Genomic DNA, 15116 nt, shown 5'->3' with positions numbered 1-15116 from the left:
ATCTTTTGCTCGGCTATTTATTCAAGTGTGGTGCTTGTTGAAGCTGTGAGTGGTGCTGGGTAAGCCGGCGGGGCTGGATTAGAGGAGAAGGATGCCTTTATTTCCCAGGTTTTGTTCTCTGAAGCTCTTGAGCTCTTCTAGGATCGAAGCTTCTTGTCCTTAACACTGGTGTAATTCCCGTCTTCTCAAAAAGGTATTTTCTGCATCTGTTTTTGGGCTGGCGAGATGCTCCTCGCTGTGAACTCCTGTAGCCCTTGGCTGCGTGTCTCTGCTCCTAACACTTTAGATCTTTCATTTTTAACAGGTTCGAAAAGATTTTTATTGTAAACAATGGGTTTTTTTCAGGCTCTATATGTGAAATTTTGGGCTGCAAACAAACATAAATAGCTTGGCATGAGCTTTGTGGGGTAATAGGAAAATATTGTGTCCATTTACAGTTTATCCAGCCGTTTCCTTGCTCTTCTCTGCGCTGGTATTAATGTGGTATTTGACATGGATATCAGCTCCAGATTTGCTTCTAGTTAGGTTTTCAGAGGCTGAACTGCTCTATGTACACCTGTAAAGAACAAATCCAACCAGCAAAGCTGGCAAATCGGATATTTTGGCTGTTCGCTCGAACAGAATTGCTGTACTGGTAGGGGATGTTCTGTCAGATGACGATGCTCGAGCCCGGAGTTAATCTGGTAAAACTCAATGGTGCTGTAAATGGAATTTTGCCCCTTCTAAAAATGACAAATTGATCTGAGTATTTGGAACAGGGTTGTCATGCCTCCGGCCAGTGACTACTTAATTAGTCATCGGAATACACAAAACAACCTATAACGATGATTCGTCCTCCTGAAAGTCTCCAAACACTTGGGATACACAAAGCATTTCCTTAGTTTCCAGTCCTGGCTGTTCGGTTTGCACTCCTCATTACTCACATAGAGAATATGAGAACAGCAAGCTTAAGTTAAACGTGTGCCGCCTTTGCAGCCTGAGAGAAGGTTCAGTAGTTTCCTTTGATTTTTTTTTTTTTTTTTTTAAATTTTTTTGGTTTCTGACCAAAAAAGCTAAGGGAGCAGCTGGAGGGCACACTGCCTGACACGGGCTTTGTTATCGGTCTTCATTTGTCAGAGCAAAGCTTTTCATAATGTGGCATTTTTGCTAAGTACCCAGCATTTCTTGCATCCTCACTCAAACACTGTGTCATCAATGGAGCGCATGGACACAGAGACTCAGCTTCCAAGCACTGACTGTTCAGCGAGTGCCACAAAAGAAGCTGATTATTTTAATACCTTAACACTGCTGCTGCTCTTGACGTGTAGGATATGTGTTTCGAGAGAATGGTAGCGCTTCCAGAAATCAAGATGCAATGACTCAAGTTGGAAGCTGAAGAGAGAGGAAAGGTCGGGGGCAAGATGTGGTCTCCCAGCATCACGCGGAAAGGCTGTGACGGAAATGAAGACGGAAATCACTTCTCCCATTCAGTTGTCTCAGTCACAAGACCTCACCAAGCCTTCCTGTAGTACCTTTTTTCTTTTCTTTTTTTTTTCCCCCCCCATCTATGCCAACGGCAGCATCTCCAGCCAGCAAGGCAGGAATCCTGCAGACAAGAGCTTCCTTTGCTGCGTAGCCCTGATTGATTCCTTGAACGCTGATACATCCCCTGCACAGAAAGCGCTGTGACCTTTAGAGGAAGAGTATGTGATCGTGTTATTATTCACGTCCTGATTCAGTTCCTTGTTCGTCAGAACGGTTTGCAACGACTTCTAGGAGTAATGCATTTTGCAACAGTTTTTCCCGTTATTTTCAATTTTTTTATTTATTTTTTTTTCTTCCCATTCTCATTTTGTCTCAGCTAAAAGATCTGGTAGAAGCTGACAGATTTCCACATGAGATGCATCAACAAGACCGTGATAAACAGGTAGCAGCATCCTTGCCCATCTCCCAGCTACTAGAGGGAAAGGAACCATTGAGTGGTTGGTGGAATTATCAAAACATCAAGACAAGGGATCATTCCACGCCCTGGGAAGGAGTTCTCATCTGCTGAGGTGCTTTGTGTATCCATGGGCTTCTTCAATAATGAGAAATGTCAGATTAAAGTATGGATAAACAGCCCATCTCTGAAAGAGAAGAAAGACCTCCAGTGTGCAGCAAGAAGCTTCCAGACAAGCAGAAACACAAGTTTCATCCTCTAGCGTAGAAGCTGATCGAGTTGCTTAAAGTTCTGAATAAAAATCAAAAACACAGGGAAAATGAGACTTTTCTCAATTTTTCAAGCCACGGGAGAAGCCAGTGATCTTAGGAACAACTTAAAACACGTTGCAATCATTTTCTAAGTTACACTTAGTGAGGGCAAATATACATCTTTGGGAACGATTTACAGAAGTTTGGGTTGTATATTCACAACTTCTTCTTTTATATTCTGGGAATCCTCCTCGGAGGCTGAGTAGACATCTCTGACTGTACAGGCGTGACAGTGTGGGATCACCCCTACTTGCAGAAATATTTCCCCTAATGAGAAGCATGTTGGGTAGTGCTGACCAAGCATGATTTCTCCTTTTATTACAATTCTTGGCAATAACAACCAAAAATCAGTTTCTGAATCCACCTTGGACTGGGGACGCCGAGAGGGTTTATCTACCAAATCAGATTTTTAGGTTCATCCATGTTGGCTTTGAACTTCTGGGCAAGATGAAACAAATTTAACAGGAATTGGAACTAACCAGAATATTTAAAGGGGAGAGGGAAGAACCCGCCAAAGCAGTAAAACGTATAGTTGGGATCTCCTGCCATGGCATGTCTGTCCTCGCGGTCCCTCGCCTGCGTTTCGGTTGTGAATCAGCGCCCGTCGTGCTGGGTCCAGCAGCGACTTCTGCTGCTGCCGAGCATCTGCAAGCGTGTCTCCGCTCCTGCTTTCATTTTCTCTTCTAATTTAGGTCATCTCAGTGCGTTGGCATCCCGCTTAGGTGCTTCAGTCCAAATAAAGCACTTTGAAATGTATCCAAAAGACCTTTCTTCTGTATATGGACAACCTTGGAGTGCTGATTTTTTTTTTTTTTTTTTTTTTCCTCCCCGCCTCCAAGCTTATCATTCCTTTTGAAGAAGTAAATTTGAATTGCGATTACAAATGTAATTGAAGAATGTCCTTGCTCATTGCAGAAGAGCTGGACTAGGTGACCTTTAAAGGTCCCTTCTAAACCAAAACGTTCCATGATCGCTATAACACTTATAGATCTCACTTTTTGTGCATTAGATGTATCATTCTTTTGAGTGAAACTCATTTTATAGAGGTTTTGCGTGCGATTTTACTGCAAAGCAGTCCTCTTTGCACCTCCTGCCTTCCCCACACAAATACCTGGCTCCGTAAATCTGCATTTTTAGGCAGCACCAACTCGTGCAGTCGCACATGAGGATCTTCGAGACAGATCAACATAGATGATTGAGCGACAATAATGATGTTTCTCTCCTAGGGAAAAGTGACAAAAAGGAGCGGGTTAAGCATTATATAGATCATCAACTTAACCGATATGTAAAACTGTGCAATAATCCAGATGCTGAGCATCTCCATGGGCTTTTCTGCCCGTCTGGGCCGTGGTAGTTTTTGCAGCATCAGCTGTCCCAGCCGCGTCAGTCTGGCATCGCTTTGGGTGGCGCGGGCTTATTATTTTGGGTACCCACAGCACGAGGCTATTTGCTGCTGCAGAAGAGAAATTCCAAGAGCTCTTGTGCCGATATATTCAGATTAAGCAGTGAAGTGTGTTTAAATTGACCACCTATCCGGTTTTTTTATCTATTTCAGGAATTTCTGCCCCACACGCTATGCATTTGACGTACCGCTGGATGGATAAATCCAGGCTGTCTGCAGCAACACAACTTGTTAAAATTATCTGAGGATCAGGAACGAGGAGAAATTTTCACTGTTTTTGTAGCCCCTTGTCTGGGTTAAGGGATGGTATATTAAAACGAAGTGAACTTTGCTTCCAGAATTGCCCCTTTAGCAGCCTCAGCACTGACACTACTGTTTTTTTTCCAAATCATTCAATATTTGGCAAACTCTGTTCCTGATTTCAGGCTTTAGCTGTCACAGATTATTTACGACAGGCGCTGATGCTTCCAGCGGACGGTTTATTTTGGATTTTTGCCGCGTGTTGCTTACACTGTCCCTGAAAATGAAAATACTGAGACTGGTTATTCTGAATGGAAAAATAAGAAACGGCACGACTGAAAGTCTCCATTTTAATTACCTTTCTGACCGTAATTGGAGCATCCTCATTTGTTTGATATCCCTTACGGAATAACACTTGCTAAAAAATGCAGCCACCAATGCAAGAACACTCACTATATGTACTCATATATATGTTTAATTAGAGAAAGCACATTTGCTACCAGCGTTTATGTATATTAAACTCTGGTCAACTAGTAAAAGGTTGCATATAATGGAAAAGTAAATCACTATTTACAACTTAGTGTATACACAAAGCCTACTATGCTTTTTTTTGGTCAATCTGTTGGTAATCAGATTGTTATTGTGATTTTTATAAGGGCCTCTGAGATCCTAGGAAATATTAATCTATTTTTTATGTAGGAGCACACAGAGCTTAATTTGTAACCTCCAGTTTGTTTGAAGATCCTGCTTTTTACATTGCAAGTAGGATTATGTTAGGATAGTAAAACTGAGCAAAATCAGCGTGCAGGGTCAATTTGAGCAAGAATCTTCCTTCAAATGTAGAAAATGGAGAAGAAAATATTAGACTGAAAGTATATTGGCTTAAAATGTCATAAATTCTCAACCCCTTCCTTTTGCAGGCATGCAGAATACACACATTTTGGCCAGAGTGTTCATGGGAGCTTTTATTTTCTTATATAAATGATCTCCCTGCTTAGATGTGGCATAATTTTTATACGCTCTCATTTAAATGTAAGCACAGAGCACTGCAAAGCGTCTTTAATTAAAATAGCGCATAGGGTCAGTATTTGCAGGTTGCAAAATATTTACTCTATATTGTTCTTCTCACCTTCCTATTTAATTTTTTGCATCCAAACACAAAAGTATTGTTCATTGAAAAAGTCATATAAAAGCTAATATGACAGCCTGGTCGAAGAGCTGTCATTAAGAGACATATGCTAATTACCTAATTACATGTATTTCATTGCAATATTTTCTCCAAAACGCTTTGAAAACCGTCTGTCCGCAAAAGGCGCGTGTGACGTTGAGCAGAGCCGGGCTCATGTGCATCAGCACTTGGGAGACCACAAGCAATTATCTTCATTAACGTTTCTTGGACTTGACACAATACTCCGAGCCGTGGTTAGCGTTAGTAAAAGTAAATCCTGTGGCACGCCTCCTGCCATTTATAAGGCTCAAATTAACACTTCTTTGCTTTCCGACCTCGCTAAATTTCTCAGTCATTAGTGGAAGCTTGTGGCGGTTGGGTGGTTTTGGGGAGGACTTGGCTCTTCTGCCTTCCTGGAGCTTCTGGGGCTTTTGGCATGTCCACGGGGTTCCTGCTTGGCTCGCGGTTCTGCTGGATTCAGGTTGTTTGGATGCAGAAGACACAGATGTTCATTCTTTTACCGAGTCCCTGCAGAATCAGCATGTCTACACAAGTGAGCAAAGCTTTTGGGTAGGTGGGGTAGAGTGACCTGATGCTTTATAAAGAATTTATAAAGCTTGCAAGTATTTTATGGGAGGGAGGAGGTAGAGGGGAAGGTGTTTGGCTCATGGGAAACAACTTCAAGTCCTGTTTGCACTTCTTGCGTGAGTCAGCAGCCTTTGATACGCTCTGATAACTTGAATAAAAATAGCCAGCTCTCTTACCATGGAATCAGAAAATTATTTGGGTTGGAAGGGACCTTAAAGATCATCTAGTCCCAAGCCCCTGCCGTGGACAGGGATACCAAAGCTTTGAAAGGATACATACACTTTCAAGTAAAATCTTGGTGAGGAATTATCTAGCTTGTTGTTTTTTGGGGTTTTTTTTTTCTTCTTTCCTTCTTGAAGAAAAGCTGATGTTGGAGTCGCAGAGCCAGACAAAGAAAGCCCAACCCAGCACTTAACTGACATAATCCCTGTTGCATCTGTGCCTAAACTAAACCTAGAGGAAAGCAGCTGGAGCACTTCCCGGTATATAATATATATCCTGCTACCAAGCAATGCGTCGTGAATCCCCGCCAGATGTATTTTACTGTGACATATTAATTTCTTTGCTTCCACTAGTGCATGGCTGGAGATAATATACTTAATGAAATACTGGAGCGAGAAACAATTCAGCATACCATAATGCATTTAAGGACCTCAGAAATGCTCGTAGTAAATTAAACAAATCTGCAAATCCCAGCCTTGCATGGATGTTAAGGGTGGGGTGGCCGTGGTCTTGGATCTGGGTACTCGGGGAGGAGCGACCACATGCAATGTGTCCTCTGAATACTCTTCTCAATGCTGAATAGCTGAAGCTCAGGAGCTCCCTAAACCTGACATGGCTTTTGACCTCATGTTTTTTGAAGGTTCTTGAGCGTTTTGTTGATGCCATCAGGGAACTGTTATGGTTGTGGGGTCTTGCTTCTGTGGGGGAAGCTCAGCGTTGTAGGTAACTTTAGGATGTGCATCACGTAAACTTTTATCTATGTTAAATATCACCTGTCACTTTAGTGCCCAAATTCTGGCTCTGAGGGGCCTCTGCATTTCTGCTTACTTGCCTTTTGTCTTTATATTGCAATAACTCTTAACATTTTCAAGGGGAGTTTTGAGTTTGTTAGAACCAGTCGGTGGAGAACTGAGGACCGCTGACTCTGGAATCACTTTCATTTGAGGCCGGTGGTGGGATGTCTTCTCCTTGTGGTGATTACATTTGAGAAATTATCCGTGCAGCTGGTATTTCAGCACCAGAAATCTGTCTCCTGTGGTTTCTAAGCAGCATGACAGAAATACAAAGTGCGATTGTATGAGTCGGCTGTAATACTTCGTGTCTGATGTCAGGTATGGATACCTTTGGAGAAGGTTGATGTGGCGGGTGGAAAAGTGCTACTGATTGAATCTTGATGAGCTGCGAATCTCCTGTGGACAGGAAGAGAAAGGAACTTATCTACCATTCCCTGGCACAGAACCATGGGATTGTGTATGTAGGGCAAGGACCAGCTCCACAGAGGAAGGTGATAGTCATTTATCCTTTATTTATTTTTTTTTTAAGTTAGCATTTTATGCAACTGTTCAAAATCTCAAAAGGTTTAGTTCTCTAATGACATCTAGAAAATATGTAATTTACGTGTATGGGTAAGTCAGTGTTGGGAAAGTTGAGGGTTTTTTCCAAGGTCACGGTTAGCTGAATGGTGCTTTCCCTCAGTTGGCATGAAGTATGCAAACATGGAAACAGAGACACTAACTCTTTAATGAGTTATTTGGTAATATAAAGTGAGAAGGCTGTAGTAACTTTTGAGATAAGGAGAATGCCACTATTGATTCAGCATACTGTCCCATGTTTCTTAAAAAATATCAGTTTTATTCTCTGTAAAATACACTGAAAATCAGAGGATGTGTTTGAATCTTTGATGCCTCAAAGTCAGGGAAAAATTAGCAAAAGCTTGATGTGTTGTGGGTCGTCGTGTCGAGCAGAAGGGAGCCTGAGGTGGCTGGCGTTTGTGTGTTAAATACCTTCATTTATTACAGCTTTGGTGCATTAAAACCCCGCTCTCTTTTCTGATGTTGGTTGGGAATCCTCATTTACCTTCTTGAGGTGATTGTTACCATCACTTGAATTGCTCCACTGCATCTCATGGTGCACGTCAACCGTTTTTCAAGGATCCTTCCAAGATAAAACACCTGACCTATTTTTGTTTTCCTTTTCTTTTAGCGTTGCTAACATGATGACCTGACACCAACAGGACGGTCCTGACTATGCAGCGCAGTTACTGATGGGAAAGGATCCAATATGAGTGTAAATGATGTTGGAGGAAGACGACGCTTTGAGGATAGTGAGTACACGTTGCACATATACCCCGGGAGCATCGCCGAAGGGACTATCTACTGCCCCATCACCGCCAGGAAGACGTCCACGGCCGCCGAGGTGATCGATTCGCTCATTAATAAACTTCAGCTCGAGAAAACAAAATGTTACGTCCTCGCTGAAGTGAAGGAGTTTGGTGGGGAGGAATGGATCCTCAACCCTACGGACTGCCCGGTCCAGCGCATGATGCTGTGGCCTCGCATGGCCCTGGAGAACCGCATCAGCGGCGAGGATTATCGCTTCCTCCTGCGGGAGAAGAACCTGGACGGGTCCATTCACTATGGGAGCCTCCAGTCCTGGCTGCGGGTGACGGAGGAACGTCGCAGGATGGTGGAGCGGGGCTTCCTTCCCCAGCCCCAGCAGAAGGACTACGATGACTTGTGCAGCCTCCCGGACTTGAACGAGAAAACGCTCCTGGAAAACCTCAGAAACCGCTTCAAGCAAGAAAAAATCTACACCTACGTAGGCAGCATCCTCATCGTTATTAATCCCTTCAAATTTCTACCTATTTATAACCCCAAGTATGTCAAGATGTATGATAACCATCAGCTGGGAAAGCTGGAGCCCCATATTTACGCGGTGGCAGACGTGGCTTACCACGCCATGCTCCAGCGGAGGAAGAACCAGTGCATCGTGATTTCAGGAGAGAGCGGGTCGGGAAAAACGCAGAGCACCAACTTTCTGATTCATCACCTCACCGCCCTCAGCCAGAAGGGATTTGCCAGCGGAGTAGAACAGATTATTCTTGGAGCTGGACCAGTGCTTGAGGTAAGATGAAAACGATAGGAGCGTGGAAACTTTTTAACGGTGGAAAAAAAAAAAGGCACCTAAGTAGTTGGGGCTTTATTATGACACTAGTCTGGGGTTATCTGGTAAATGCTGATAATAATAAAGTTGAAACAGTATTAACAATAAGAGAAGGTTGCATGTTTGCCTGTGGAATACTACCTGCTTAAAAAAAAACAAACGGAAAACCAGAAGTAAAACAAATGACATGCTGACAAAACTATTAATGCTTTGTTTTCACTCAAGTGCATCTTAACACTGGTATATCTCGGTGATTTTTCAGTTTGAAAATGGAGATGAAAAAGCTTTTCTCAAATTATCAGTAGCCTTTCTGTATAGTGCATCACAAAGAGAATTGATTGCGCATAGCGTGTCGATATCGTGTTTAGGAACTTTCTGCACACTCAGCTTCATTGAGCTTGGGGAACTGATCAAAGGAAACTTTCGTGGTCAAAATTTTATTTTCTAATCTTGAGTTTGACTGGTGTGATTAGTTACTTTACGAGGATTTTTCCTGGGGAGGAAGGGAGACAGTTGAGCTGCACCATTAACTTCAGAGATATGAATCTATAAAGAGGGATACAAACATTCATTAATTAATTTACCTTGAGTTTGCGCCGTTACTCTTTGAAATGGTTTTCCTTGGGCCTGTCACTTTTGCTTGTCAAAAGGCTTTTTTATTTGTTAAAGCCCATCTGCACGTGGGTGATGTGAGCATAATCTTCAGCTGCGCCGTCGTTCTTTGAACCCGCAATACAGAGAGGTTGCGTTTTTTTCTCTTGAAATAAAAAGTGGGTTCGACTGTGTTTTCTAAAGACAGTAAAATTCATGGCTTTGGGGTGGTTTGCTTTCTATTAAGAAACTTTTTTTTTTTTTTTTAGCACTTGTAGACAAAGATCTGAACTCTCTGTGTCTATATTCCGTTAATGAGTCTGAGGACTTGGGTCAGCTTCAACTATCAACAGCAGCTTTGGGAATGAGAGGAAGGACTAGTGCTGGTGGATGTCTTGGCTCAGGATAAGCGAACAACTCCATTTTGCAAAGCCAACACTTTTTTTTTCTGTTTTCACATCAAGTAGGGTGGACTGAGCTAATTTAATCTGGCGTTAGCAAATGATTAAAGCCATTTGGGATGGTCTTTGCCCTGAAAAGCAACAAAGCTGAATATCAAACTGAAGATAAAGAAATTTAAAAGCCTTTTTTTTTTTTCCCAGTCTTTATGAAACTGTCATTTAATTCTTTTAAAACACAAAGGCAAGTGGACTCCCAATTCTTGCACTTGCCAATGTTTCTCCTGTTGCTGTGAAAATATCAGCCTAGGCTCCAGTAGTCTGCAGTTAATAGCTGTAACTACAGTGACCCAATTAAGTCACCACATTAATTAAAGAAAGCAAGGATGAAAACTATTGCATTCTGCCTCCAATCCTGTTATTTATTTGAAACATTTACACGCCTATTTGGTTTTTAGTCTGCTTTTTATTTATTGTATCTTGTTGGGCCAAGGTTCCCTTTAGAGTTGTCTTAAGTCATCTTGGACAGAGAAGTCTCAGTCTAGCTTTGGTTTCCAGAGGTGGAGAAGAGATATCTCCATGAGAGAGAAGGTAAAAGGACGTTTGGCGATTTTTTTAAAAATTTAAATTATTCTGTTTTTTTCAGGAATAGGTATAATAGTCCAGTTGCAAACCTACCTGAACGTCACAGACCGAAAGTCCACTGGTGCAGTCCCTTCATAAATAAACAACTGTTCTGCTGCTTGAAAGATTAATTTTTCTCCCCCCCAAATACAGACTTGTAGTCAAACAAGCTTGTGTCTGGCAGCAAGAAATAGAGGATGCCCATGAGCTGCACATTTCTTTGCTTTTCTTTTTCTCCTTGCTGTTATTTTATGCCATCAAACAGGGAGAACAGGGTGAGAGCAATTTCAGGATGGTGCAATATGGAGATCCCTGATTTCCGGGGTCCCCATTGTTACTCCTGTGTTTCAAAATCTGAATTTTAAGTTGACTCGCTTGGCTTTTGGCTGGAGGGCGGCAGCACTAACGCTTTGCTGGGAATGCTGCTCGGGTGATGGCCACTTCTGCAAGATCTACAGCTGGTTTTTAAGGAGGAAAAAAAAAAGTAATCTGAATCATAGCTGTTATTTCTTTTGCTTTTGGAGCAGCAGTTTGCGTTCCTTCGCTCTGGCAGCTGCACGGCCACCGTCGCGCTTCTCGAGCTGCCTCCAGATCTCCTGGAGAAAAACAGGGAAATCCAGAACTACTTCTGCTCTAGCACCGGTCCCAAAGAGTCACAAATCACGCAGGCTCAAATATAAGACATCCATACTTCTGTTTTTCCTAAAATTTCCTGAAAAAGGGATATTCGGAGAAGATCAGTTGTCAAGGGTTGTGTTACCCTGCCACCCGTTTGCAGATTTGACCTCTTGATTCATTGCATTTGTAGTTGAAATACACTTTCCACTTCTGTGAAAGTTTAGATGCCAAACCTGTGTATTTTTTTCCCCCCGCTTCTTTTCTTCATTTTTCTACCCTCTTCCAGACACCTCCTTGAATCCTCTTGTTTTCCCTCCGCATATTTAAATTAAATTACGTTCAGCTCAGGCTTCTCTTTTAAGAGGCAGTGACATTCCTCTTCATGCTGCGACTTCTGATTCAGGGAACGCAGCACAGCCAAGAAGAGTTTACTTGGACCTGTTAATCTCTTTTTCTTTCCCTGATTGCAAAACATTTCTGGTGCACAAGCGTTTGCACCGAACCACCCGTTCCTGGGAACACCTTCGCAGCCGCGCTCGCACGGCGGGAGCGGAAGCAGAGCAAAATTAAGATGAGTTTTGTTTTTTTTCCTGCAGGTTCGCTGTTTTCCTAATTTACCTTTTTTTGAATAGCCTCAGCCTATTGTTCGGGAGTTATTTTCTTGCACGAGGTTCCTGTGAGCCTTGTCCAAATTGCACTTTTGGGGATGGCTGTTACTGCCATCCGAACGCCGCGGTGTCATCCAGGGATTGTGTGTAGCTGAAACTACCGTCAGAGGTGTGTGCTGCCAACAAACGTGCCCTTTTAAGGTGTGTTTGACAGAAATCCTATGGATTTTTTTCCTTTTTTTTTTTTTTTTTTAAATAGGCAAGCGTGTTTTGTAGCGATGCTCCTTGGGGTGATTGCAATATGCTTTTTTTGTTTTGTGCTAAATTATATTATAAAATATTTACATATTTCCATATTATTTGTGATAAATGATATCACTTAAATACTGTACTTATTTTTCTAATGAAAAGGTTCCAATTGGTTTTAAAAGGTGATTTTATTTTTTTTTCCTGTATTTTCTTATATAGCTCATCTTTTCTTCTAGAAAACTGTTTTTCAGCAGAGTATCCATAGAGCTGAGCTTACCAAAATTTTGCGCTCTGGCTATTTAGTTTCAAGACTGAGCTTCTCAAATCCCATTATTTTAGGTAGTGACCAGGGGAAGAGTTGCAAGTGCTACTCCAACAATTGCACTTTATTTTGTTTTCTTTTTAGAGAGGGGAATAAGAGGAGCTTTCTTTAGGTGATTTATACAGACCAAGAGGTGTTTCTATTACGATCTAATTCCAAAAGCCACAATTAAAGGTTTGCTCTAAAACCCCCAAAGTGTCGTTATCGCAGGACTTCCCATTAAGGCTGTTGAGACACCAGAAGAGATTTCCCAGCGACGCTGTGGATGCCCCATCCCTACAAGTGTCCAAGGTCAGGTTAGACAGCTTGAACAACCTTATCTAATAGAAGATGTCCCTGCCCATGGTGGGACGGTTGGACTAGATGGTCTTTGAAGGTCCCTTCCAACCCAGACCATCCTGGGATTCAGTTACTGGTCTAACTGGCGAACTCTGGTTTAGCCACAGGGCTACGTTACCCCATAGGTAGGTAACTCGTTCATCTCAACTTAGGCCGGTGTTTTAAGACCCTCTTTAATTAGATAATCTAGAAAGATCCAGATGAACTTTCTATTTGGAAGCCCAGCTTGTTTTCATAGACTTAAACCTTTGGAGGTTGATGTGCTGATCGTCGCCTTGCACGGGTGCATGATGCAGCACGGGAGCATCTCCTCTGTTGGGTGCAAAGCGAGACATAAATGCTTCAGCGTGGCTGGGAAGGTTTGAATGCACATTGATTTATTAGATCGTGTCACGTTATCTTTGTTAATTATCAGCAGAAATGCAAAATGAGCAAATTTCTCCCTGGCTCAGGTGTGCCCAGAGGTGCCCGGGCAGGTATTGGATGAGCCGATCCGCACCGCATCCTTTTATCATCCGTGACTTTCCCAGCATCTTGCCTGTCACACCAAGTTCTGCCACAGCAACTACAAAAAACTGACATGTTTTCTAAGCAGCTGTTTACATGCATCTTCAAATGTCCCAGTGGGGATTTCTGAATTGCTTCTTACAGAAAAAAAAAAAAAGGCAAAAAGAAGCGTTTGTGTGGCAGGCGGAGGGTGGCTGTTGCTGTCCTTCACAGCTGATGTGCATCTGCAGCATCTCTGCTGGGGGAAAAAAAAAGGAGTTGATTACTTGAATTGCTTTTGAAAAATTTGCAGCCAGCCTTTTGGAGTGGCGGCAACGCTGTTTGCATTCCCAATGGGTGGTAGTTTGCGCAGAAACCTCACAAACAGCAGCTGGAATTGCTTTTTAATTTCTGGAGCGATATTACACAATATGTGTGTGTGTTGCTGGCATGGGGAAGTTACAGCTTCAATCTTAAGGCGTAGAAGTAAAAAAACCTGTTATTTTTCTGATATTTTTTTAATCCTACTTGTTGAATTGTTAGAGGAAAACGTCAGCAGCAGCTAAAAGGTATTGAATTTTAGTTTATAGGGGTTTGCTGGGGTAATGTCCAGCCGCCTTCCCTCCTTTTGCCGAGCGGAATGAAGCTCCGGCAGCAGCCGCTGAAGAGCTGGCCGCTGTTAGGTGCTAGCGAAAACGACACCGCGCTGCCAACACTGCACTAGATGCTGCTGAACGTTTCCAGAGCTAAACAAAGAGCTATTGAGGAGAGGTTTTTTTTTAAAAAAAAAAAAAAGAAAAAGAAAAAAAAAATCTATTAACTAGAAGAATCCAGCATGTCCTGCGCTTCCAGATTATTTGAGTGGCATCGGACAATGTGGAGATGCTAAAGGATTTTTCCGGATGCGTACAAACCGTTAGTATAATAATCCCAGGTAGGACCCAGCTCTGCCAGCAGATCCCACTCCGTTAACTCCTCCAGTGCATAACCAGGAGAAGGTGATGCTGGTTTTGTACATCAAATTACGGTGCAGTTATTTCCCTGCTAGAAAAGGCATTATCAAATCCAATATATTCGTATTTTTACTTGGAACAGTATTAATGGGAGGTAAACTTTTGAGTATTTTCCTTCCCCCCCCCGCCACTTCTACCTGGAGCAGTATTAAAGGGAGGTAAAATTTGAGTATATTCACATTTTTTTCCCTACTTGGAATAGTAGTAACAAGAGGTAACTAAATTTCATTAAAACGGACTTTAAAAAAATAGATTATTTGATTTAGCTCATGGCATTCAGTTTTCAATACACTGATTTTGAAGTAATTTAGTTGTGTCATGTGGCTCTGGAGGTTTTACATCCGCAAAATGAATTGATGTGAAGGAGCGGAAAGCCTCGTTATTCTGCTCATTCCTCACTTTTGATCATTTCGAACCTATAACACATGCAATTATTATCGATCTCCCATGTGCTCTGAGCTCGGGGTAGGTGTTTAATGCAGCAGCCAGGGTTTTTTTTTTCCTCGCATTCTTCCCTCCCCGGCGCACAGAGATTATCCAGATGATGCCTAATGTGGGAAGAATTTGTGCAGCCTCCGCCGGCAGCAGCCACACAAAGGGCTCATACAGTAAAGCTCATGCACCAAATGCTTTTCACCAGTGCTTTCCAAATGCTGTTATTCTTTAGCTGGGCAGATTTTACCGTTTTGAGCTCTGTATCAAATAGTGGCTTGTTCATCTGTTTCTCTGATGCTGCATTATTCAATATTTTCACTTTAGGGGCTTCCTGCAATATCCAGATTGGCTGTATCGGTGGCTGAGTTTAATGTTATAATTTTTTTTTTCATTATTTGCAAACATCTTGTCGTCACCAAATCCCATTTATTATGCTTAAATGATAGAAATTGTTATTTCTGACCTGAGATGACTGCAGGAAAATGGATTAGTTATTAGAGCAGGTTTATGAGAAGCTGCCTTTTTTCCCACCCTTAAGGATCAGCAGCTATTTTTTTTTCCAGAAGGGAAATGCTAAATAAAATTCTGCCTTTGCTGGGTGGAGCGATTGCCTTACAGGGAGCATTTTATTGAATCTACAT

General features: G+C 42.2%; 1 protein-coding gene across 3 annotated transcripts in view; it reads left to right on the top strand.

The window, feature by feature from the left end:
- The window catches only part of MYO9A (myosin IXA), a 163085-nt gene that overhangs the window by 24176 nt on the left and 123793 nt on the right, over positions 1–15116 (top strand). For all 3 annotated transcript variants that reach the window (XM_065641480.1, XM_065641481.1, XM_065641479.1), the window contains exon 2: positions 7833–8753. In XM_065641480.1, coding sequence (XP_065497552.1) covers positions 7911–8753 — 843 coding nt within the window. In that variant the 5' untranslated portion in view covers positions 7833–7910. The remainder of the gene's footprint in view (positions 1–7832; positions 8754–15116) is intronic.

The sequence above is a fragment of the Caloenas nicobarica genome, chromosome 10 (genome assembly GCF_036013445.1).
Source record: "Caloenas nicobarica isolate bCalNic1 chromosome 10, bCalNic1.hap1, whole genome shotgun sequence".
Lineage (NCBI taxonomy): Eukaryota > Metazoa > Chordata > Aves > Columbiformes > Columbidae > Caloenas > Caloenas nicobarica.
Note: the sequence above shows the minus strand (reverse complement) of the source record. Positions and strands in the feature narration are given on the sequence as shown.